The 23,142-nt window shown below is 56.2% G+C and overlaps 6 protein-coding genes across 6 annotated transcripts; 1 reads left to right on the top strand and 5 right to left on the bottom strand.

The window, feature by feature from the left end:
• On the bottom strand, positions 1 to 2,582 carry BJ171DRAFT_634621 (velvet factor; the record flags this gene model as incomplete). Its single annotated transcript, XM_053115685.1, has 6 exons — positions 1 to 434; positions 658 to 749; positions 1,072 to 1,396; positions 1,742 to 1,809; positions 2,181 to 2,317; positions 2,490 to 2,582. The coding sequence occupies 6 exons, from the start codon at positions 2,580 to 2,582 to the stop codon at positions 313 to 315; spliced, it is 837 nt and encodes a 278-aa protein (XP_052962747.1). The 3' UTR covers positions 1 to 312.
• A 944-nt stretch (positions 2,583 to 3,526) lies between these two features.
• On the bottom strand, positions 3,527 to 8,837 carry BJ171DRAFT_523077 (uncharacterized protein). The gene is made up of 11 exons (XM_053112546.1): positions 8,783 to 8,837; positions 8,405 to 8,616; positions 8,035 to 8,146; positions 7,717 to 7,952; positions 7,084 to 7,398; positions 6,781 to 6,965; positions 6,304 to 6,643; positions 5,946 to 6,101; positions 5,679 to 5,776; positions 4,394 to 5,532; positions 3,527 to 4,188 (listed from the first exon to the last, which is right to left on the bottom strand). Exons 2-11 carry the CDS (start codon positions 8,609 to 8,611, stop codon positions 3,827 to 3,829), a joined length of 3,150 nt encoding a protein of 1,049 aa, XP_052962746.1. The 5' UTR covers positions 8,612 to 8,616; positions 8,783 to 8,837; the 3' UTR covers positions 3,527 to 3,826.
• An 88-nt stretch (positions 8,838 to 8,925) lies between these two features.
• BJ171DRAFT_523076 (ras guanine nucleotide exchange factor domain-containing protein) lies at positions 8,926 to 15,960 on the bottom strand. Its single transcript, XM_053112545.1, has 11 exons — positions 15,424 to 15,960; positions 15,014 to 15,131; positions 13,851 to 14,816; positions 13,403 to 13,519; positions 11,807 to 13,282; positions 11,430 to 11,568; positions 11,056 to 11,224; positions 10,504 to 10,927; positions 10,182 to 10,271; positions 9,582 to 10,057; positions 8,926 to 9,414 (listed from the first exon to the last, which is right to left on the bottom strand). The coding sequence occupies exons 1-11, from the start codon at positions 15,591 to 15,593 to the stop codon at positions 9,363 to 9,365; spliced, it is 4,197 nt and encodes a 1,398-aa protein (XP_052962745.1). The 5' UTR covers positions 15,594 to 15,960; the 3' UTR covers positions 8,926 to 9,362.
• Positions 15,961 to 16,799: 839 nt separating this feature from the next.
• Positions 16,800 to 18,998, top strand: BJ171DRAFT_446664 (uncharacterized protein). The gene is made up of 4 exons (XM_053108192.1): positions 16,800 to 17,273; positions 17,534 to 17,570; positions 17,819 to 18,394; positions 18,688 to 18,998. The coding sequence occupies exons 1-4, from the start codon at positions 16,930 to 16,932 to the stop codon at positions 18,763 to 18,765; spliced, it is 1,035 nt and encodes a 344-aa protein (XP_052962744.1). The 5' UTR covers positions 16,800 to 16,929; the 3' UTR covers positions 18,766 to 18,998.
• Positions 18,999 to 21,047, bottom strand: BJ171DRAFT_523072 (RNA polymerase III subunit Rpc25-domain-containing protein). Its single transcript, XM_053112544.1, has 5 exons — positions 20,618 to 21,047; positions 20,361 to 20,447; positions 20,009 to 20,072; positions 19,543 to 19,735; positions 18,999 to 19,285 (listed from the first exon to the last, which is right to left on the bottom strand). Exons 1-5 carry the CDS (start codon positions 20,826 to 20,828, stop codon positions 19,196 to 19,198), a joined length of 645 nt encoding a protein of 214 aa, XP_052962743.1. The 5' UTR covers positions 20,829 to 21,047; the 3' UTR covers positions 18,999 to 19,195.
• A 278-nt stretch (positions 21,048 to 21,325) lies between these two features.
• Positions 21,326 to 22,988, bottom strand: BJ171DRAFT_523070 (mitochondrial ATP synthase g subunit-domain-containing protein). The gene is made up of 3 exons (XM_053112543.1): positions 22,829 to 22,988; positions 21,620 to 21,896; positions 21,326 to 21,423 (listed from the first exon to the last, which is right to left on the bottom strand). Exons 1-3 carry the CDS (start codon positions 22,944 to 22,946, stop codon positions 21,396 to 21,398), a joined length of 423 nt encoding a protein of 140 aa, XP_052962742.1. The 5' UTR covers positions 22,947 to 22,988; the 3' UTR covers positions 21,326 to 21,395.
• Between the last annotated feature and the right edge of the window lie 154 nt (positions 22,989 to 23,142).

The following is a 23,142-nucleotide window of genomic DNA, read 5'->3' as shown; positions in this document are numbered from 1 at the left end:
GCTTCCCGATTCCGTCCACAGCACCCGGGATCCTGTTGGCCAGGGCAGCGTGCGAACCTTGTATTTGCAGCGACGATGCTGCCGAAAGAGTCACAGCCGTCGCTTCCCGGGCCGTGTCAATGCCAGCAGCGTCTTGGAACTGCGAAGATATCAACAACGTCCTGGACCCGTGGATGCAGCTGTCGGCAGAGCGGCACATCCGTCGGTCGGGCATTGTCGGTCGATGCCGCGAGGAACCAACCCGTGCGCACGCCAAATCCTGCTGTCGCCGAATACCGAGTTCATCTAGACCATCGCTGTGGTAGGTGGCTATCAGCTCGAGTCGAGCGATTCGGTGGACTGTTTTCGCCCTTTGCCGCCGCGCATCGGCTGTGCTTTGCGGACGATCTTGACAACTCCCTGATCCAGCAAGTGCTTCGTTAGCGGCGAGATCTCTGCCAGATACCGTCAGATGGAGTTGCAGTCCGAATATTGAAGCACGGCATTGGCAGCCAAGGTATGAACGAGGCCCGTGGACGGGAAGGGAGGGTCGCTGTCAGCGACATTCGAGTTTGGCGGCACTCGAGTTTGGCAACATGGAACAGCCCTCACTCCCGCCTTGGGCCATCTGCCGAGCCCATCCCTCGACTCTCCAGCTGGTGGACTTGTTCGACTTACTCGCCATCCCCGGAAAGTTCCTCCAGCTAAAGGACTCAAACACATCCGACATTACCGACGTCAGTACGACGGGATTCGGGTTTGCATCCGCACTGCGGAACAACAGAAGGCGTCAGTACATCCGTCAGCGCTCCATGAGCCGACCATTGCGGGCCGTCACCGGCATGCGACGCTGCTGCCTGATGGACAGCTCACTTGCGCAAACGAGCACCTGCAGCCGCTCGGCATGTCGACCCGGACCGCCTTGGCTTGTGGCAGGACGGCAAGTCGACTCCGAACGGATCTGCGAGCTGGCAGCCCCGCTGCTTCGAGCTTGCCTCGCTCGCTTGAATCCGCCTCTCATGCTTGCACACTTGTTACTCTCCCTCTGCCTCTCATCGCCCTGTGCAGCCCATGTCGGTGCGAGCCACGTACACTTTTAGGTCAACCAAGGTGAACTTGAGCCGAAACGATCCTTCGATGCGGACACAGAGATTCCCAAAGATGAAGAACACGCCCATGATCTTGTCCAGCCCACGGGCAAGGTAGCTCGGCGAGACCAGGGTGCCGAAGAGTGGGCTCGCTTGGCCCTTGCTGGAGCCTGAGTCCGGTTCCTCCAGCTCGTCGATCAGAATTGAGCCTTGGCCAGGCGAAGCAATGAGGCCGTGGCCCGACGCTATCGGCTGCTCCCGTCGGTCATTCGAGCGCTCGGCAGACGGATCCGAGGACGATCGAGCTCTTGAAGATGCTATCGGCGTCTCTGTGGAGAGGCCGCCATGGACGATAGACCGGGATATTGCTATCCCGTCGACAAGTTGTCTGGCCCGGTTTTGGTCCAAGACGATCGAGGGCGACGATCGAGACGACGAAACAGGCTCCTCTGCACGGCGACGGTAAGGCACCGTCGATGGGGTAGATGCAGATGCAGATGCAGATGCAGATGCAGATGCAGATGCGGATGCAGATGCAGATGCAGATGCGGATGTGGGTGTGGATGTGGATGTAGGTGTGGGTGTGGATGTGGATGTGGCCGAGGATATGAATGTCAGTGCGGATGGATGGGCCGATTCTCGGACGCTGTGGACCGTTTCCAGGGCCCGGGTACCATCTGCAGAGAAGAGCTTGGCGTAGACGACAAAGTTGGTGGAGGCAACCAGTCTTGGATGTTGACCGCTAGGACAGACAGCAGGCCGCAGATTGACACCTTGGTAAGTGTTGCTGTCACCGAACCCCCCCAGTTCCCTGACGCCTCATGTCCTTGAGCAATCGTATCACTGCAGAGTGGCTCTGCCCTTGACACCGGCGTCAATCGACCGGGCATTGACACCCAGCCCCGATTGACAAGGATATGGCCCCTGGCTGGCCTTGATCGGTCCATGGCTGGCCACCTCGAAGGACATTGTCATCACCGGCAACCGACAACCAGCAACCGGCAACCGACCGCCACAGCACCAAGAGTGCAGCGTCACAACACACTAGCGCAACAGCATGCCTTGCTCCGTTGCTCCGCTGCTCCGTTGCTCCGGCAGCAGATGCATCCTTACTCCGTGATCAAATCCCCGTTGGCATCTTGGTATGAAAGCTGGAGCACCGGAACTGGATCGACAGATCGCCCCGAAATCGAGAGGGTGTATCCGGACGCCCTGACCTGCCGCGGCTGCTCCTTGATCGCAAGAGAATACTGGAGACGGCGAAGGGTTAGCTTGGAGCCTGGACAGTTCGTCAAGAGGGATGGAGCCGTTGAAGCCCGCAGAGATGCCAAGGTATGTCTCGACGCCAGCGGGACGGGCGTAAGAGCAAGACAGTTGCAAACCGATGGCCGATACAATGGGACCGAAGAGCAAAGCACAAACAGGGTGCAACGAGACAAAGGACAAGACGACGACAGCGCAAGCCGACAGCGAGGCAACAGCAGCAGCAGCAGCAGCAGCAGCAGTGATTACCATGGCAGTGCTGGTCGAAGCTGAAGGGACATACGGATGGAGGAACAACGACCAAGTCTAGGCTTTGGAGACGGCTGCGGATGGTCGTGGAAAGTCAATGGCGAGCCGGACCTGCCCTTATTTTCTGCTGTGTAGCCCGGCTGCAAAGGGGGAGAGGAAAGGGGAAGGAGAAGGAGGAGCAGAGGGGATTCTTTCACCCGAACCAACAGCGACAGGCAGCAGCGGCTCTAGGAGACAAGCGAGGCAGGAAAGGAGTGCTCCGCGCAGCCCTGGGTGTCGGACAAACCAACGACGCTGCCCGAGCTGGTCCCGGCTTTCGGAGTGGTTCGTGTTGGTGGATGGACATGAGGAGTCGAGCGGGTGTGCAACCGCAGAGGATGCAGCCAGGCGGACAGGAGAGGGGCAAGCACCACAACCCACAGCAACGCCGACGACAAGTGGACCCGCTTGCATTTGGTCAGAGATGCTGGGGTCCGCAGCACGGACTGCAGCCTGGACTGCAGCGACGATGCGGGGTGAGATGGACTCGCTGCTGGCGATGGATGCGCCAAAAGGGCAGCTGGCGCTGGATGTGCCGAAAGGGCAGCGAGCAGGCCGGCATGTCGGCAACATTGCGCCCAGGCCAGGGAACGGGAATGGGCGATTCCTTTGGCGGATGGACTGCAGCGCCACCGGTCAGCAAGGATGGTTGGGATTCTGGGACCTGAATACACACACACACATATTGCAACTGTGGCCGAACAGTATGTTCAGGGAGACCATGGTTGTCAATGACCCCAGCAACGTGTCGAACAGCCAAGCCAAAGGCCATACATCCAGTCACAGGAGGCGGCGGTTTGTTCGGTACTTTGAGCAGTTCAGGCACCACCATCGCCACCCACATCGACGACATGGAAACGTCAAGGCGGCCTCGACGAACGAGTTCAACACCTCGCAGGTGTGCCCCAAGTGCCTGGAGCCATCTCGGCTGCGAGATCTGGGTGCACCGGAGAGCAACCGGAGGTCTCTACTTGGAGGCTGCGGAGGTGATCTGTGTTATTTCTTGTGGCCTGGCTGGACGCAAGCCATCTCATACTACGCTAACATATTGGTGTCCCGATTTCCCCTGAAAATATGGATTGATGTGTCATTCAGATAGCGGGGATGTGCTTGGACCCCTTCTTGCAGCAGTCGCAACGAGATCTGCCAAAGCGTCTCGGCATGTCCCCAGGGAGACGCTGCATCGCAAAGAGATGCACTCGCAGCCTCTAGCCACAGTACTTGGCAAGCTTCTGCATGGACAAGATCTTATAGTCTGCACCATTCTCAAACTTCACGATGCCATCGCCTCCATCGAGGCCAATGAGTGTTCCTATTGCGTCCTTGAATTCGCCATTGCAGACCTTGGTCATTTGTTTTTTCTCCGGTCGAACAGGCTCCAAGTATTCAACAGGGATCAGCTCGGACGTGCCCTGGTCCAGCAGCACCACCTTAGCTGTTCGCGAGCTTTCGAGGCGACGAATGGCGCCGGTTCTACCGTCCAAGGCTCCACCCTTGAATTCACGGGCCGAAGCGACAACGACCTCGATATCGACGACGGCCCAATCGTTGTCGTGACTACCGACACCTCCTGAGCGATATAGCGGCCACAACAATATCAGTCCAGACGAAAGTCACAACGAATGATGAGCGGTCAAGCGAGGTATCAGAGAACAAGGCCGCAAGAGGAGATCTCGATCACGGCAAAATCATTGGCTCCAGGCTGGAAACTGTGTACTTGCTGAGTTCTCATGGGGGCACAGTAAGCCACACTCTTGTCAACACCTGATACGTACCATCTGGGTCATGTGCATAGTCAGCGGAGCCCGAAAACGGGGTGCTTGGAGCAAATGGAGTGGAGGGATTGTAGGGTGTCGTCGGATTGAAGGATGAGTGGCCAGTGGCCGGAACACTCCCTGGATTGGGGTAAGAGGCTGGTGTCCGCGCAGCCCCAGGCGTCGAGGTAGCGTATGTGTGTGGAGTGCTAGGGTTGTATGGGGTCGACACATCCTGGGGTGTGGCTACACTCTCGCGCAGGCCAGGTTCGTTCCAAGATCGAGCAGGGGTCCGAGCTCCAGCATTCCAGCTTGGAGTTTGTGAATCGGTATCCCAGGCTGAATTGCGGCTCCCGGTATAGGCCGGTGTGCGGTTTCCAGCATCCCAAGCCGGCGTTCGGCTCCCAGCATTCCAAGCGGGGGTCCTCGCCCCGATATCGCCTGCGGGGGTGCGTCCGCCTCCGCCTTCATATGCTGGCGTTCGCGATCCCCACATGGGTGTTCGGCCGCTATCGTCGCGCGGTGTCATGCCGCCTTCTTCGAAGCGGTTGTACCGGCTCTGGCCCCATCCACCAGAGCCCGACTCGCCCGAAACTTGGAACTCGTCCCGCTTTACTGTAACGACCCGACTGTTGGTGTGTAGCTCGATTCGGAGGGTGTCGTTATCCGAGTCCTTAACGATGCCAAGATAGCCTTTGTAAGGACCGCGAGTGATGGTTCCAGATTTGGCCACAAGGGCATCTCTGCGTCCCCGCATCGGCGCACCGCGACCGCGGCCAAATCCACCCCGGGTGGTGGGTGGACCCATAGGATTGGTCTTGGCTGAACCCGGGCCTTCGCCCCCGAGCTTAGTTACGTTGTGGGATCGCGTGACAATCACGCCGCCATTCTCCAGAATCTCGCGGGAAGTCAAGAAAACAAAGCCGTTGTAGACGTGCAAGATTGTTGCTCGCTTCTGGATCTCGCGATTTTGGGGATCGGTGTAGGTGACCATGTCCTTGGAAGTCACCGAGTTTCCGTTCGCATCGTCTGTGTATGCTCTTGATGAGTTGCGGCGGATTCGAATTTGCTGCCCGGTGGCTTTGACGATGCTTCCAAGCTGATTCAAGATGGTGTAGTTTTCCTTGTCTACGGATATAACAACCCCGGCTTCCGTGGGCCTGTGGGTGTCGGTAGGCCAAGTTAGCATACCATCGGCCACGAGGTGGCACCTGGCTGTTCCAACAGGACGCGAGGCACGACCACTGCATTTCCACAGAGCGGCCTATACCAAGCTGGGCCTCTACACTCATCATGGGATACTCACGACAGGATAACAAACTCGTGAACGTCGTAAAGGGACGTCTGACCGGTGCTAGTTGACGACTCTTTGGCGGAGCGTACGTCTTTGGAAAATACTTGGATCTGGATCGGTGGAGGTTCAAGAAAGCTTTGAGAGATACGCTCAGATGCCAAGCAGAGAGATGATATACTGAGGCAGAGCGACGATGTAATGAAGCCGACAACAGAGCCAGGATCGCTGCAGAGCAGGCGATGGTCAGAGGCTCGACAGCAGACATCACAGCCAACATACTGTTTTCTTTGTCGCCGGGTTGTAAATATGCACGGCGTTCTCTTGCATCTGAATGATCATTCCAGTTTCATCTTTGTGGATGCCCTTGATGACGCACACATGTTCACCGTTTGAAAATTTCTTTCGCAGGTAGCTCGCTGAAAGCTTGAAGTTGGACTGGTAACGCGAACGAAGTGGCGATCGCAAGACGGCGACATATTAGTGCATCATTGCGCCAGCGTATTTGCTCATCGGCTCATCCTGACGATCAGCTCACGAGATGGGTATTCATCGTCGCCAAAACTGGGTGATCAGTGATGCTGTAACTATCAACGCAGACAAAGACCAAGGTCGAACGTGATTGAGGCAACCAACTCACCGGAAGACCAAATCCTGAGGCCGGTTGGACTGTGACAATGTCATGCTCGACCGACTCGACTGTTCCCGGGATTCCAACCAGTTCTCCACGGATAACTTCCACGTTCTCACCAACTTCAAAATCATCACCTCGGGCTGTATTGGCGATGCTCATGCCAGCGAGTCCATCTTTCGTCCCGGTCACCAACCCGCGAGAAAATCGGGTAATCTCGTCCAAGCTAGCATTGACTTCTTCAATTTCCAGACTGGAGACCTTGACTTCCTTCACTAAATAGCCGTCCCTATCATAGAGTTCGCCACGATAACTGATATATTCTTGCCCTGAGATGGGTTCAGTGCCCCTGATGTTGAATGCCATTTGTTAGTATCTGGATGGATCAGGGACTCGGTATGCTCTATGTGCTTAGCACAAACGGCGATTGCGAGCCAATCGTGCACGGGATAGGGGGGGGGAGACTGCGATCGAGCAGGGACGCACCGATGCTCTGCGGGATTGAAAAATCTCTGGGGAGGAACGATGGTGTTTTGTTTGTTGGGCTTTTTATGCTTCGTGTCAAGATCATCGAGATGGTTTTGATCGTACTTGGCTGATCCGGACAGCTCAGGCCGCGGAATCAACTTAACCTCCACGACCGTCTCTCGCGAATCCAGAATCTTCATGACCTGATCGTGTTCCGTTTTGGTGAGTTTGGTAACGAAGGTCAACTTGTCTCGGCTCTGCGTATTGAACCCACCTCCTGCTTACTCGACCAGCATCGACCAAAGTAGCGCAGCCACCTACCTGTGCAAGATCCCCGCCATACTTTCCTCGCTTGATGCGGACCCAAGCACCCTCTTTCAGATTGATGTCCTTTACTTTGGTGCTCAAGCAGTCCGCCATTTCGTTCACCGGGACGAGCTTGAGTCGCGAGATATACACGTTGTTCATTTTGTCGAGAGCTTCAGACACGTACGCCTGTTTTTCGGATTCGATATAAACGTAGCCACTAAGCGAATCGCGGCAGAATGCCGACTTGATCTTGAGAGCCGCCGATGTTTCTTGGAGGCTAATGTATTTGCGCATCAGGTTTTGGACAATATCCCGTTCTTTGCCGGGCTATAATTGAGATACCCGGGGAGGGAAAGAGAATGGTTATTTTGATCCGAGGGCGAGATGTCGAATAGTAATCTTCAGCTGAAGAGCCGGTGATGTACCAATATCTATCCACGCTTCACAGGGTTGCATGACAGGATGAAAAAGAAAAAAAGTACAGAACAGGAAAGAAACGGTACGAGCAGGACAAATACAGTGCTGCTGCGTGGCAGATGGCAGGGGCGCTTGTTTCTAAAATCCAAGGCACCAAAAATTCCCCTCCTCGTTTTATCAATCGATATCCCGCACCATCGTCAGGCCGGCAACTGGCCAACGCTTTACCTTACAGCGGACAAGCCAGAGCTTCGGATCATTGACAGAGGGAATCAGAAGTGACTGGGGTACATATTCAAAGTCGGCTCGGGAGGGTCTGTACGAGACTCTGTGACGCTCGTCCATGGCAGCGGCAATGTCTTCGGCTGGCTTTGAACTGTCGCGCTCGCGATCAAGATCAAGCCTCTGGTGTTGAGCGCTGTTATAGTACTCGGATGCATTGTAGTGCTCATCAAAGCCTTCCTCTAAAGGAGATGCGGCACGCTGTCGTCAGCGAGCGAATCCTTCAACTCATCGAGGTATTCTTGGCACAGGTGATACACTCACCGGCCTCATCTTCATCCTCAGCTTCGTCGTCCGGTTCATCAGATTCATCGTCAACGTCGACTTCAAAGTCGATGAATCGAGATCCAGCTGGCTTTCGACGCTTATTTTTCCTCTGTATTATGGGCACGAGGGATGAGATGATGAGTTTGACTGATGGGAGAGACACCGTCGGATTCCAGGCTCGACAGATGGCGGCTATGAAGCGATCGAGAGGCCCGGCGGGGAGCGGTTGGGATAGATCTGATCCTTGCCAAAGAGCTCAGGGACCATGGAGGAGAGGCGGCAAGTGGATTGGTGGCTGCAAGTGGCGAATCAAAGAGGCACAGCATAGGAAAGTGGATGCGGAGAACGAGCACGTGTGTTGCCTCACCGAAGAGCTACGTTCTTCTTCCTCGTCCTCGTCCTCGTCTTCCTCGTCCTCGTCGGCTCGATCTCTGTCGGCGCCATCGTCATCGTCATCATCGTTGTCCTCAAAGAGCCGATCATCGTCCTCTACCACATCGTCATGCGATCTCTTTTTCCCAACGGTAGCTGCGGTGAATTCTTCCTCAGACTCTAGGTCTCGGTCGCTGCTCATGTTCACTGCACTCGAAATAAAGGTACGGCGGGCTTAGATCGAGCCCAAAGGAGGTAGCAGTCGAGCATATGTAACTGCTGCGTTGCGCCAACCGCAAGCTCTCGAGATGGAATCGAGCGACAGCGGATCGATTCAAGCCACAGTCGCAACACTATCTCACAAAAAACTTACGGCGGCGTGGTCGTCCGGGTGTGAGCGTTCGCCGAGGCAGGTTCGCGGGGCGATGCTGGCCAGAAGGCAGAGCGGCTGGCGGACCGGTTTTGTTTTGTGGACTGAGGGGGAAGGGGGAGGGCAGGGGCACGGGGAAGGGTTCGAGGCGAGCGCCGCCCCGTGACATGGGGGCCTGTGGCACGTGTCCGCCACAACAGTGCGAGCCCCGGACCGATCTTGTTCAGCCAGCCGATCCATCAGCACCGCTCGACCCGGAGACCAGTAGGCACCCGACAATATGTATTGATTGCGTCACTCTCGACGCGAAAACAAGCGAGATATAAAAAAAAAAAAAGAAAAAGAAAATCCAGGCCAAAAAAGCACAAAAGAAAGATAAAAGAGAAATACAGGCTGAGAACCCACAGATACGAATGCCTCTGGTGGAAGTAGTTTGTGTTTGTATCTATGTAGAGTATCATGGGCAGTGCACTCCCCAGTGCCCCGACAAGCGTTTCCCATACTCACTAAGGCCTGCGATGAGGTGGAATCCACCTCATCCCAACACGAGCGAAGGAGGTCGAATTGTCCTTGGTGAGGGGTATTACAGAATACCGCTATCCATAAGAGCCTTGGTAATCGTATCATTGGCATTGCTATGAGTGCAGTGATGAGAGCCGCGATCCGATCAGTGACCGAGAAACACATAAAAGGCGCCGGGGCGAAGCGCACGAGCAATGCTTCTTCACGATGACCGAAACGGCCAGCATGGCAGCGACCGCCACAGCACAAGCCATCCCGTCCGGCACAAGTACACACATACCTATCCTTTGGCTCCAGGGCCAGCGATTGCTCGTACAAAACCGAATCGGGGGGGATTTCGGTGAACGAGCCACGGATCCAACGCTGCACCTCCAACACAGGGACCAGGTTGTACGACTGGTTTTGATATTGCTTGATCTCAAGAATGATCTCGGCCGTCTTCGTGCGCTTGCTGTAGTTGATCAGCTGGTTGCCAGTGGCAGTTGACTGGACGTAATCGGGATTTCCATCCGCAATAAACGTCAGATCCGTGAGATACTGACCCAGGAAAGGAATACATGGAGGCTGGGCCGTGCGGAGCGCCTCGCGGTACGCGCCTCGGTTCTTGGTTTGGTTCATGATGCCCTGCAGTGATTCGAACGTTTGCTGGGACTTTCCGATGAGCTCCCAGGTACGCTTGAGACGGAACACTTGTGATGAGTTCAGTCCAGCAAGGATCGCCATGAGCGTGTTGAAGTTGTTGAGTCGTCTTGTGTACTACGATGTACGTGCAGGCGAATCCGTCGGCGTTAGTGTGTTGGAGGAGGGAGAGGAACATATTTATGTGGCCATACCAAAACCCGCCTCATGTTTCATGCCAACTGTTTAATCAAAGACTCACATCAGCAATGGCAATGAAATACTTGATCACATAGGATCGTCGCTTGATTTCGGTTTCCATCAGAATCGACTGGACGACCCAACCACTGATCTAGAAGCGCAGACAGAATATGAGGGGGATAATGATGGTTGTCAATATCTATGACTGCTAAAAAAGAAGGTAATTCCACCACAAAATGCCAACACAGGCGCTGAGAGGCAGCTCATCAACTGCTCAAACAGTCCGGCACACGCGACCGCCTGCTCGCAACAAACAAGCTGAGCTGGGAGGGCAAGGGCGGGACTTGGCGCGAACAGCACAGGGTTTTAGTGTATGAGCCTACCATGTTGGACATGTTGATCATGGATTTGACATTTTTGGCCTTGGTTGTGTTGTCACTCCAGGCCTTGCTCAAGAACTCCCAGGGTTTCAGTCGGCAAAAGTCCTCCGAGGTTATGAGCGTAAGCTGCCGAGCTACCTCGAGCGGATCGAGGTTCAAGAGCCTCAGCACCGTGAAAGTCTTTGGCAAGATTGGCGGGGGCGAGTTCTGCATCGTAAGCTGGAGAGTCGGAGACCGTACGTCCTCGCGACCGCTGTTGAGAATGGCCTCACGGACGTATAGGGCCTTGCCGATCACTCGCATTGATGCGGACAAATGATCGGGACCGCGGGTGCTGACAAACATTCGGATCATGTCCAAAGCGCGACGGTCCTCGTCGTTGTCCTCGCAGTGAACCTCGAGCCACGACTTGATGATGGAAAACACCCTGTGCAACATTCACGGTTAAGGATCGACGGTGCGTTGCGTCGGTCCTGCGTGGCATAGCTCATGCGTATCCATCTCAGGGAGTCGTCGCGACGACGTAGAACCGCACATTAGACCGTGTTGACCTACCTGAGGCGAATCGGGGTCAGTCTCCGCTCAGCCCACGAATCCAGGTCATTAGCGCTGAATTTGTTATCGGGATTATAATTGAACCGGAAATCGATCAGATAGTCAAAGAGAACCGTGGTTGTTGTAAAGGACCGGTACGTCAACATGAAGGTCTGGTTGAATCCGCTCTCTTTGACAGCGTTCAAGGGGGGGGAGATGAGATGAATCATGGGTGAGTACGGGTGATGTGTCAGTTGGAAGGTAGTTGCACACAAAGCCATTCCACACTGTCACGTTGGATTCTAGGTCTGAGTTTCAATGCACTGCATCGAAATAGCACCGGACCCAAAGCGAGATCTGTTGCACATATAACAGTGTTTTGAGGGCAACGATACCTATGGTGTCATGGCAGGTTAGCCGCTCCAAAAGGGCATTCAAAGTGCCGGCTTTGATCTTGCGATCGTGGGTAAAAAGGATTTCTTTTCCTTCTTCGTAGGGCAGTGACCCAGAAGGATCCCTGGGTCGGCTCGGGATCTGTGTGATTGGGTTGGGGTGAAAGATACCATGAAACAATCCAGCCACGTAGGCGTCAGAGTTGGTATACATGGACGACTGCCTAGTAAGGTGGCAAACCTCGGGACTGTACTCGCGGCCTGGGAGAAGAAGGCCCGGATCGTGACTGGCGAAAGGAATCAAACAAACCAGGCATGCCAGGCAAGACACAGACGCCAAGCACGCCAGACAACCAAACGAGTCCGAGTAACAAACTTACGATGTCGCATACAACAGGGTTGAAGCCAAAGGTCGGGCTTCGAATAATCTCATAGATATCCTCTTCGAGAATAAGGATTCGCTCAGTCGGCACTTGAGCCAGGGGAGCATCGGAAACAACCACTTCCGGCGTGTCCGACTGCTGAATGGCCACCGATCCGCGACGGTAGCTTTCGACAGCTCCCTTGATCAAATGGCTACCATGCTGGGCATCCGAGTCGGTCATGACCGAGTTACTGCGGTTGGAGCGGCGATTCATACCATAGACACTCGATGATGAGCGAGTCGGAGCTACGGGCGTGTTCATCATGGTCGTCGTGGGAGACGTGCCGGCCTCAGCATTTTGTGGCGTCGACAGGGCACCAGGACGAGGGGGATCAATCTGGGGGCTGATGATACTGCCTTGTAGGGTGGTAGAGCCATCGGTGGCACGGCGAGGGATGCCGCGCGACTCGATGAACGAGCTGAGAAGTCCCTGTTCATTTTGGATACGATCTTCGAGCATGTACTTGATCGTAATCAGCAGATCGCGGATGGACTTTTCGACGAGGCTCGCGCAGTTGAGAACCTGCTCGAGAGCATTCGATGGAGCGAGCGGGCTGCTGGCAGTCTGGGTCGTCATGACCAGGTCCGAGATGGAGGTGACAAGCGACACTCGGTTGACCTTGAAGTCGATCGTGGACTCCTCCTTCAAGTTGTCGAGCGGGAGTTCTTCGACCACAGAAAGGAAGTTTCCGATCTCCGTCACGATCAGACGAACTTCGCCAACCATGTCACTCCCTGGATCATCGGGGTCGTTCAGATGTCCGATCAAGGACGTGAGGAGCACCTTGGCTTGCGTATAAAGGCGCTCAAGATGGGTAACAACCTCGACATTAGACTGCGAGTCCGGCTGGGTGACCAGTGCTGGGCCCTTCTCGTCGGTAGATGACTTCCCAGCGGTCCGTATCTCATCTTCCCAGGATTTGATGTTATTGACAAGGGCATCGCGAGCCTTCAAGGCAACCTCGTTGAGAGTTATCGGGATATTGATGATGTTTGCGTTGGCGACAAACTCGGCCACTGCCGTGAATGTTTCGCAGAGGGAGGCACCGGTTTTTACGACGGAATCGGGAGCAGGCCAAATGTTGGAGGCCTGCTTGGCATCGACCACAAGGTTCGACAAGGCGCGCATGATCTGGCGGTGCTGAGCGATCATATGCGGATGGGGCGCGATCTGTTGCCCATCGGTACGGGTCATGCCTGTGGAATAGAGCATAACGCGGATGGCTTCGACAATCGCCACGGCCTGAGGAATGTACCGCTCCTTCTTTCGTACTCCCAAGGACTGAGAGAGGCGGGACATGGCCGCGTAAATCTCGTCGGATAGCCAGGTCAAGGTCCACCTGTCGCGAAGGTCCGATTGATCGAAAAACGGCAGTCGTGTAGCATAGAGCTGCTCAAACAGTTCGGTGCGAAAGGCTTCAGGTGCGCGAAGCTAGAAAGTGAAACGCAAAGAGGGCTGTGAGATCCAGGGGCCAGTGATGGCGAATCGATACAATGCAGATAGCAGACAGCAGATCGAGCAAAAGTAATGGATGAAATCGAATAAACTTACCAGATCGCCGGTGATGGGATCGATATCTTCAAGGCTCCATGTGGTATCGTCGGTGATTTTGTTGAAGTAATAGACCCGGCCGTCCAGCGTCTCCTTCTTTCCCCAATTGAACGGGAGCTGTACCAAACCAGCAAGCGAGGAACAGTCGATCGGGACGATTGGAAGATATACCGATGGATGATCAATCAATCAGCGAGCCTAGTCTATCAAGCCACGATGGCAACGGTGGTGCGCTGATACCCGCGTGGATGCATATACTGCCCGCGAGACAACAGTCTAGCATACTCGTAATCACTTTGATCCTGACACGTGCATAGAGTGTTCGCAGTCTGGCTCGAGAGCACAATCCCTCTGGCGAGAACGCGCAAAACTGCGACAAACCCTGGCTGAAACCCCCCCCCATGGAACACTACCAAACTGGGACCGACAATAGATCCACACAACATACCATCGAAGCTGAATCTGGCGCTCCAGGAGAGGTCAAAGGCGACTCGGCAGTGGAATAAACCGCAGATACCGGAGTCAAGAGCTCATCGTCGTTGCCGGTCCATTCGTCGTTCACAAATTCAAGGTTTTCTTGGCTGTCCGAAGGCCCCGGGCCTTCAAAGTTATCATAAAACTTGCGGCTTCCGCGGTCAGTGTACTGCTCGCGGCTTTCATGGCGCTCGGGCGCCTCGGGTACGCCAAAAGTAACGGGCGAGTCCGAGACCTCGGAGGTTTGGTAGCCCTCTGGTATAGGGCCACCGATCTTGTTGGCATGTTGGTAGTAGAGATGGTTGCCGTCTTCGGATTCAAAGTAAAGACACGGTTGGTTGCTGACGGAGGCTCGCTGTCCGCTCTGGAGTTGGCCGAGGTTCATCCTCTCAAGGTCGGCCTGTATGATCTGGGAAAAGGACGATGACTGACCAAAGGGCGTGGTCGGCGTGGTCGAGTGCGACGAGTGCCCACGGTCCATCGAGATTCGGTCACTCTGGATGGAGGGGTTTCGCAACTCCAAGGATTGCAGGGTTTCATCTGCCCAGCTTCCGATACTCGGATCGGCAGAGAGCGGGCCCGAGTTTGGCGGAAACTTGAAGGTGGTTTCCACTTGACGATAGTTGTATTCGATAGGCGTCTGTGCAACGGAGGAGGGCTCGGGTACGGATGCGGATGGCCATTCCGAAGACGAGCCGGTCCGATTGGTGCTGGTTCGATCAGGGCCGCTGTCGCTTGGAGTCGAGATCGATCCCGTTCGAAACGACAGGAGCGAGTGGACGCCGACTACCGCCAAGGAGGGGAAGTACTCTTTTTTTTCAGCTTGCGTGCTCAGGGTTCCGGGGGCAGCCTGTGCCGCGGAGATGCCAGCCATGTCGCTACCAAAAACAACGCTATCGGCAATCGAGCCAAACTTGTCTCTATGTATATCGTACAAGCTCTGGAGACGAGAGCCAGGTGGACATCAGCATCAGCCGGAAATGTCAGCGGCAACACGGACCCGTCGAGAACGACTCAGAGCCGCTCAGCATTTTTCGAGAGACAGGGACCAGCAGTACCAGACGCAGGATACTGAGCTGGCCGCCTGCACGAATACACGGCCTCATCCATAGACGGCGCTCAAAGACAGCGACATACATGCATGTTGAACAGCGAGTGTTCGCTGGAGCCAGTCTGGACCGAAACTTGGTCGAAGGCCGGATTGCCAACGGCCACAATTTCGGAGTCAATCCGAACAACGTAGTTGGACGGGAACCTGGGGGTAGGGCAGACCGCAATGGGAGATTGCACATATCGGGATGCACAAAGATGTTGGCCAGCAGATGCCATTATGCATTAGTCATGATGCTACCGGATGGAACCGCCGGAACGTAGGTTGTTGGTGGGGGAAAGCGAATCGGACTCGGGCTCCAGGGGAGAAGACGGCAAGAGGAAAGCAGCCTACAGCGCAAGCGCAAGCGGAAGCTCGAGTGGAAGCAGAGCTGGCAAGCTGGCTGGATGGATGGCTTGCAGGCTGGAAACTGAGTTGTTGCGGCAGCGAAACTTACCAGCCTCGTTCGCCCGAGGGAAGGCGGACACCGTCCCACCATCCCGACTCGAGTTGATTCAGAACATGGACGAGTTCGCCTTTGTTGAAGGTCAGGGTCGACTCCTCGGTGCCTTTGTAGGCGTGCAGAGTCTGGACAATCACCCGCTTGTAGACGATAGGGAGAGTCATCGGGAAGGGGTTGATAGTATGGTGATCACGACGGACACGGATGCTGGATCAGCGGAAGGACAGTCTCTACGAAGAACGAATAAACGGCTGAGTTTCGAAGGTCAAAGACGAACGTGTGATGCCGAAGGAAGGGTCGCCCCGAAAGGAGGAGGACCAGGGACACAGGGCGAATCGGCGGTCGTCTCCTCTGCAAGACACGAGCCAAGGGGCCGGTAGAGCGAGGAAAGGGACAAGTGGGAGACGGATTGCAGAGAGGGCAGGGAGGCAGAGGGAGTAGATGAAGCAGGAGAGACAGCAAGGGCAGGAGGAGCAGGAGGAGCCAATGCCCAGAGTGCGACGGGAGAGGAAAGGGGCCGGGAGCCGAGCAGACCAGAGAGAAGCAAACAAGCAGGCAAAGACGGGTCCAGCAGGACGCCGAAAGCGTCGGGTGCAAATGTGCTGCTGCCCGCCCATGCGTGGGTTGCTGCGAGCGAGGGCGGGTCGCACCAGAGGTTGCGCGGTGGCGCGGGGAGGCGATGTGCTGCGGGCCGAGTGTGTACTGTCGATTGACTCTGTGGCTCCGATACGCGGTATGCCGCAGTGTGCAGCGAGCGTGTAGCCAGTGTGTAGCCAGTGTGTAGCCAGCGTGCAGCCAGTGTGCTGCTGACCAGCTCCATCGAGAACACTCTCTGTGCTGCTTGGCCAGCGTGACTGCACGCGTGCATTGTCGCCAGCTGTCGCACGAGCTCCGGGTCTGTCGCGTCCGCTCCCCGTGCACAGACGCGTCTGTGTAGACAGAGTGTCTCGGCAGCCCGCACAGAGCTGTGCCCTGTGTCGCTCTGCAATCGCGCGAACGGGCACAGACAACCCGCGTCGGTGGCACGAGAGGCCTGTCCGCCCGCAGCTGTGTCCGATGCACTCGGCTCTGTGTGCGCAGTCGCCGAGCTGTGCGTGCTCGCACACTGCACCACAGTTTGTCCCTCTGTGTGACCCTCTTCTGTGTCGCACATCGCACAGACACAGCAAACCCCGCCACAGCATGCGCAGTATCCCGTGTCTCCACGCACATCCACGTGTGTCTCAATCACGTGACTGCTACGCCACACTCGGCGCGGCACGTGCATTCTCCTGTCGCAGGTGGCGTGTCGCTCCGTGTCCAATCAACAAGTCCCCTCTGTCGGTCGCACATTCCTCTGTACCATTCTGCCGGGCGCGCCTCTCGCCCGTCACGGATTCCGTGCTGCACCAGGGCGATGGCAAGTCTTCGCCCAGGTGCGAACGTCGCCTGCTCCTCTGTCAGCCCCAGCTTCATCTTGCTGCGTCTCGACCCGGTCTTGCCGCCCTCATCGTTTACCTCATGTCTTTGATTGCTGCAGAGTCTCTCCATGACTGGCTCCGCGCGCTCGCCCTGCTTGCGGCCTGGCCGGAACAGCTCCTCCAGCACTACATCCGCACCGACGCCATCTTGACCGCCTGGGCGCTGGTTGCTGTCTTCACCCTGGTCACATGGACCATCAGCACCATCACCCGCAACTACTCCCAGGTCGATCGCATCTGGTCCATCACCCCCTTTATCTACGCCATCCACTTTGCGGTGCATGCTGCCGTCCACAACGGAGTGGTCATTGAACTTCGCACATTCGTGATGGCCCTTCTCACCACCCTGTGGGGTCTCCGACTCACCTTCAACTTTTACAGAAAGTAAGTGCGGTACATGGTGCTTGCGCGAATGCCGGCTTGAGTCCCTCGATCAGATTGTGAACGACGCCAGGGGCGCCCAGCTGCCCGAGTTGCTATCCGAGCTACTATCCGAGTTGCTGTCCGAGTTGCCGGCCAGAGTCACCACCCAGTCGCTGCAATCCGCTGTCTCTGCCGTCACCAACTATGCCCGTCCGTCGCTGGACAAACCCTCGCTCGTGTGCAATCTTTGACCTCTTCTTTTGATGAACGTCATTCTACAGGGGCGGCTACGACTGGTACAACGAGGACTACAGATGGGTTTGTATTCGTCGAGTTGCGAGGCGCCGTCTCCAGACTTCACCCAGTGCATGTGCCTCTCTGTACCAGCGCCACTTGCCCGCCTGATTCGCGTCCTTGAGATCAGTCGATACCGCAATACGTCCGCTTGGCATTCCAGGCGTCCTTCAACACTGACATTTATTCTCTCTCACTCGCTGGCCCCGCGTTCTGCTTCGATCGGCGGGTGCCCTGCCCGTGCCCACCTCTTCGGCAATCGCCTCCTCTAGAGCTATTGTCGCCGGATCGTTGACAACCCGCTGCTGTGGGAGCTGTTTTCATTCTTCTTCATATCGGTCTATCAGCACCTTCTCCTCTTTGGCATTTCTTTGCCGTCGCTTGTGGCTTACAAGGCCTCGCTCCTCCACGGTCCTGCATTTACGGCGCTCGATGGGGCTGCCGCCATCGGCTTCGCCGCCCTCCTGGTCTTCGAGACTGTCGCCGACCAGCAGCAATGGAACTTCCAGTCGGAAAAGTATCGACTGTTGGCGGTGGCCGCCCAACGGGAGGCAGCCCCTGCTCGCAGTGCAAGCGAAACACTAGAACAAAAACAAGCACGCCTCCTGGCGACGCTTCCTCACCCATTCAACATCGGCTTCATAACTAGCGGCCTGTTCCGATACTCGCGCCATCCCAACTTTTTCGCCGAACAGGCCATGTGGTGGACCTTCAATCTCTTTGCCGTCTCAGCCGCACAGTCGTTCTGGATCTGGACCTGGACTGCGCCGCTGTTGCTCTCGCTCCTCTTCTTGGGCTCGACGGCTCTGACCGAATGGATCACCGAGCAAAAGTACCCTCTGTACAAGGTATGCTGGGAACGTTCGTGATCGGCTCACCTCGTGTCCGCCGTGGGGTGCCATGAGTCGATCCGGTTGTCAAACGTGCCCAATATCACCATGGGCAAAATCGAACTGGCTTTGAGCGCGTCTCCACCGAGTCGCTTGTGGCCCAAACTCGACTGACGCCAACACCCACGTTCATCGCACTTACTTTTCCTGCCGCTGTTCCGTTCATGCTATTCGTGGCGCTGGTGCACAATACTCTGCAACCCACCCAAATCTGTCGCTTTGCAATTCCCACTCGAACACCTCCGAAACAGGAGTACAAAAAGACGACCTCGACCGTGATTCCATGGATACCAGGAAAGCCGATCCTGGCAGCCCAAAAGGACGACTAGGATCGGATCAGCCCTGGCTCCCGCTGAACACAAGCTTTGATCTTGGCCTCGACTCCCCAACCTCGCCATTGCGGGCACCAACCTCGCCTTTGTGGGCACGAGAACCTATCGGCGCTCGCAAAAACTTTGTCAACTTCTTGGAATGTATGCCTTCTCACTGCCCGCTACCACCACTTTTGCTCGCCGGCATGTTTGCTTTGATAAATACTACAGTATATCGAGGTGAACCGTCTTGGGGCTCGCGCTGGATTATCACGGGCAGGAGTGGATTGTGTGCTGCCACAACCGTCAGAAACTACATGTCGGCTCTGTGGCTGCACAACTCTGTGCGCGGGGTGCAGAAACGAAATGTATGTGTCCGCTAGATGCACATCAGGTACTCGGGCTGTCGCAGGCATTAGACACAAGGCACACGACGAAGGGCATTGCATTACTGCTCCTGCTCCTCGCCCATCTCTTGGTCCTCCTCGTCGTCGGGCCACCACGACAGCAGACCCAGGCCAAAGTCTCGGATCGAACACTGGCCGGATTGATGAAGCATAAGCATAATATCAGACCAAGTCAGATCCAGCCAAACAAAGTATGGCCAATGTGCAATATCGAGCCGTCCAGAGGAGCGCCCAATGGTGCTTTCGAGATGCGGTCCGGCTCAGAAACGCTCGTGGGTGCAGACAATGGCCATTGTCCGTGCCATCAACCTTGGCTGCTGACCATGTCTCCGTCTGCCTATGCTCGCCGGCGGCTTGGCTATGGCCACATCGATGCAGTATGACTTACTGCGAGGGTGTACGGTGCAGTTCGGTTGGCCTCATCGTCGTCGGGGCGGGAGGCTTCATCTCGCTTGGCTTCCTTGACCGGCCCGGCATCCACAAATATCTCCCGCTCAACGCGGATACGGATTGGCTCGTCCTTCTCGATCGGCATTTCGTTGCCCTCATAGTTCCAGACCCAGTGTCCTTCAGCCTTGTCGCTGCGGGGACCAGTGCAGCATCCCAAGGTGAGCATCCCAAGATAAGCAACCCAAGGTAAGCAAAGGGCGCTTTGCAATTCATCTCACAGCCATCGTGGCGCAATGCACCCATTAGTGTTGTATCGCTGTGGCTTGTCCTGCAGACGACCTCTGCTGCCTATCTTGTGGATGATGATCCAGCCCGTCCATGTGCGACGATTGCGACGCCCCTCCCAGGACATGCCAGGACATGCCAGGACATGCCAGGACATGCCAGCGTGCCGGAAAGCTTACAAATGACTGGTCTCTGGCAGCAGGAACGGCGGGACGATGATATCGTCAAAAAACTCAAGAGACACTATTGTGAGTCCATATAGTCGAGTTCACGAGCGCCAGGATCGGTCGGGAGTCGACGCGATACCAGGAGGAGTTGAGGCAAGTAGGAGCATGCCCATTGGTGATCGATGATCAATGGTCGATGGTCGGCCAGATTGGAGAGCAGAGGTAGTTGTGACAGAGGTGATCGTTAGGGTGTTAGCCCTCAATGGAGACAGAGAACCAGAGGTACCATGGTTCAAGGCATCCAAGGAAGCCAAGATCGGAGACCCCAGCACAGGCGTTCGGTAATACAGCTGCTTGAACTGACCTTTGATTCCTTCCGGGGACGAGTTGGCGACCTTGCCGTCGATGATCTCGCCGATGAAGGGACGAAAGACTATCATTCGGAACTTGACTGAGGGAGCCGCCAGCGCCAATCCACCAGACAGATACGGCAACAAGCCAAGATCCGAGAGCCGAGATCGAATATCCAAAATAGAGCCCGCGCTTAGCCTTCCGATTCCCCGAGATGCAAGCCAAGCGCCTTGGGAGTGGTGTTGATGGATGTGTGGGTGTGCCGCTCACCTGCGCTGGTATAGGCGCCGTCCTGGCAGGCGAAAACAACACCGTCGCCAACCTCGAGCAGATCAAACAGCCGTATGCACAGGCCGACGTTGTGAAGGACCTTGTTGGAGTACTTTTTGTTGATTTCGTCGGTGATGGCCTCGGCCCGGGGCTTCCGCAGGTCCTTGGGATGGATCCGGATATTGTCTTTGAGGATCGACAGGACAAACATCGTTGTAGATGGCCGTAAAAATGGGTATGTGCCTATTGAGAAGGGCCCTTGGGACAGCCGCGCAGAGCAACAGACAGATCTAATGCGTGAGCCGCAGGAGGCTATGGGGGCTCGGGGATGCTGGCTGGGATGGCTGGCTGGTTGGCTGGCCAGATCGGGGGAAACGAGGACGGCGACAGATCTTGGATCAGGCCGGCGATCATGTCGCGCCGCGAACACAGAGCAGCATCGTTCTCGGCTCCCGTCTCCCGTCGTTTTTGTTGCGCCGGTCCAGCCGACGACTTGATGGGTGCCCAGATCCTCTGGCCAAGTGGCCTGGGCCAGCAACAAACAAGACGCAAATCGGGGCCAAACCCGAGCAGAAGCGCACTGGATCTGGCAAAAGGCACAGGCACCATGCTGCCCCGGAGGAGGCGTGCAAGACTTGACACCAAGCGGCACCTCTCCTCCAGATTTACTTTCGGAACGATTAGCGATGGACAGGAACGTGGAGGGGAGGAGGGAGGAGAAAAGAGTGGCATTTATTCACTTGCAAACGACGGTTACCGCCAGATCGGTAGCATTAATTTAGTGGTGATCACCGTGGGCGTCGTTGCTGCAGGACCAGAGCCGAATCGAGTGCATGTAGATGTGTGCAGGGTTAGGGGACGAGCAGAGCAGGGAGCGGGATTAGGAACGGCATTGCAGGAACAAGGGCCACTGGCTGGACACCCCGGAAGATCGCAGCACGAGAGCCCACACGCAGTACATGTCGTCAAGGTCGGAAGGGACAAATCTCGCACACTCCTTACCCGGGGATGTCGTAGCCGATGACCGAGCGTCGGCCAACCATCTCGCCAACGGCGAAGAAGCCAACAATCTGGATGCCGTGGGAAACAAAGGCCTTGAGGTCCTTGACAGTGATCTTCTTCCAGGTGCCGCTGGAGAAGCTCTGGACAAAGTTGGTGATGCCCTGCGAGGCCTCGCCAAAGGCGGCGGGGTTGGGGATGGTGACCTTGGCGTGGGTGAAGACCTGGCTGACGAACTCGACGCCAACGCGGCCGTAGTAGACAAGAGGGTCGACGATACCTGTAGCAAAAGCCACGACAAAAGTGTTAGGCCAACTTGTGACTGCACATGCATGAAGCGAATCGAAAAAACGCCAAGCCTGACACCAGAATTGAAAGCTGCTGAGAAAACCCAAAGCGCTCATCGAGGGATTTGGCGAGGGCAAGAGATGGGCGACGCGAAAACAATGTGGATGATATAAGGAAGGCCAGACTGTGGTCAAGGCTGTCGTGCAACCGATCTGGCTCGAGGCCGTTCGTTGACTGCCGGACTGAGCTGCAGACACCACACACCGATGCGCTCTGTGTGTGAGCCTACAGCGGCGGGCGAGTTGGCGACTGAGGATGGCGCCCAATCGCTCCGGCTGACCCGCTGTCTTGCGATACATGTCGGTATCGCAAATGCCGAGTCCAGGTCGAATGGTGGTGTCCTGCCGAATATTTTGGAGTTTCATATTGCTGGGATCCAAGGAGGCTGTGCGAAGACTCGTTTCCGCCAGCGATTGTGGAGATTTGTCGATAATAGCCTTGGCTCTCGCTGCCCAAGAACGGGCGTCACTTGCATGCAAATGCCCTGGTCATATCGATATTTGGCTGAGATACTCCGTGGGAACAATCGTCCGGTCGACTTTTGGCGCGGCGTGGCGTTGGATGACACAGCATAGAGATCGCGGCAGCCCAGCAGCAATTCGACGGCGCGGGCTGGGAGGCGGGGCGGGAGTGGCAGATGGGAGCGACACATGGTATTCCCGAGTCACAGAGAGCATGGCGCAAATTATGCAAAAGGGGAGGCAATATTGAAGAAGCAGAGAAAAATGAAAGCAGAAAGTGATGGGGCTGCTGACGGTGTCGGTCGCAAGGTTGCAAGCTACTATCCAGGCCCAGATGGCAGCCGCAGTCAAGGTCACAGAGACGAAACGAGATCGCTGAGGACCAGGAGGAACGATGCAGTACCGTTGACCTTCTTGGCGACGCCAGCAGCCTGGTTCTTGATGGCCTCGGCCGAGGGGGTGGTGGAAGCGAAGCGCTTGGAGACGGCGGTAGCCTTGTTCAAGAAGCGAGCAGGAGACATCTCGGATGCGGTGATTCGGCGATGCGGGAGGGCGGCTCGAGAACGGGAGAAACGGAGGCAAAGGACGAAATTTTCGTTTTTTGCATTTTGCACAAGCGAGGACGGGCGAGGGCCGAGGGCACGGCGAGAGCGCGGCGAGAACGGCGCGGCGAGAAGCACGCGTGTGTGTGTGCATGGTGTTCTGTGCAGCGACTTC

Source organism: Polychytrium aggregatum (genome assembly GCF_025602895.1).
Source record: "Polychytrium aggregatum strain JEL109 chromosome Unknown BJ171scaffold_51, whole genome shotgun sequence".
In the NCBI taxonomy this organism is placed as follows: Eukaryota; Fungi; Chytridiomycota; class Chytridiomycetes; order Polychytriales; genus Polychytrium; species Polychytrium aggregatum.
This window is presented reverse-complemented; position numbering and strand designations above follow the sequence as displayed.

What these genes read in the sequence shown, in the direction of transcription:
- BJ171DRAFT_523077 (XM_053112546.1), bottom strand. Translation starts at nt 8,611, where the DNA reads ATGAGCAGCGACCGAGACCTAGAGTCTGAGGAAGAATTCACCGCAGCT. An exon ending in CCTCAGGATTTGGTCTTCCG is followed by an intron (nt 6,102 to 6,303) that starts GTGAGTTGGTTG and finishes TCGCGTTACCAG; the next exon opens with TCCAACTTCAAGCTTTCAGC. An exon ending in CTATGCACATGACCCAGATG is followed by an intron (nt 4,189 to 4,393) that starts GTACGTATCAGG and finishes TATATCGCTCAG; the next exon opens with GAGGTGTCGGTAGTCACGAC.
- BJ171DRAFT_523076 (XM_053112545.1), bottom strand. Translation starts at nt 15,593, where the DNA reads ATGACTCTCCCTATCGTCTACAAGCGGGTGATTGTCCAGACTCTGCAC. An exon ending in CGCCAGATTCAGCTTCGATG is followed by an intron (nt 13,520 to 13,850) that starts GTATGTTGTGTG and finishes GGTTTGGTACAG; the next exon opens with CTCCCGTTCAATTGGGGAAA. An exon ending in ATTTCATTGCCATTGCTGAT is followed by an intron (nt 10,058 to 10,181) that starts GTGAGTCTTTGA and finishes CGTACATCGTAG; the next exon opens with TACACAAGACGACTCAACAA.
- BJ171DRAFT_446664 (XM_053108192.1), top strand. Translation starts at nt 16,930, where the DNA reads ATGTCTTTGATTGCTGCAGAGTCTCTCCATGACTGGCTCCGCGCGCTC. An exon ending in ACAACGAGGACTACAGATGG is followed by an intron (nt 17,571 to 17,818) that starts GTTTGTATTCGT and finishes CGCCTCCTCTAG; the next exon opens with AGCTATTGTCGCCGGATCGT. An exon ending in AAAAGTACCCTCTGTACAAG is followed by an intron (nt 18,395 to 18,687) that starts GTATGCTGGGAA and finishes CCTCCGAAACAG; the next exon opens with GAGTACAAAAAGACGACCTC.
- BJ171DRAFT_523072 (XM_053112544.1), bottom strand. Translation starts at nt 20,828, where the DNA reads ATGTTTGTCCTGTCGATCCTCAAAGACAATATCCGGATCCATCCCAAG. An exon ending in GTCCCCGGAAGGAATCAAAG is followed by an intron (nt 20,073 to 20,360) that starts GTCAGTTCAAGC and finishes GACTCACAATAG; the next exon opens with TGTCTCTTGAGTTTTTTGAC. An exon ending in CTGCACCGTACACCCTCGCA is followed by an intron (nt 19,286 to 19,542) that starts GTAAGTCATACT and finishes CAATCCGGCCAG; the next exon opens with TGTTCGATCCGAGACTTTGG.
- BJ171DRAFT_523070 (XM_053112543.1), bottom strand. Translation starts at nt 22,946, where the DNA reads ATGTCTCCTGCTCGCTTCTTGAACAAGGCTACCGCCGTCTCCAAGCGC. An exon ending in CGTCGCCAAGAAGGTCAACG is followed by an intron (nt 21,897 to 22,828) that starts GTACTGCATCGT and finishes CTTTTGCTACAG; the next exon opens with GTATCGTCGACCCTCTTGTC. An exon ending in ATCGGCTACGACATCCCCGG is followed by an intron (nt 21,424 to 21,619) that starts GTAAGGAGTGTG and finishes CTGGTCCTGCAG; the next exon opens with CAACGACGCCCACGGTGATC.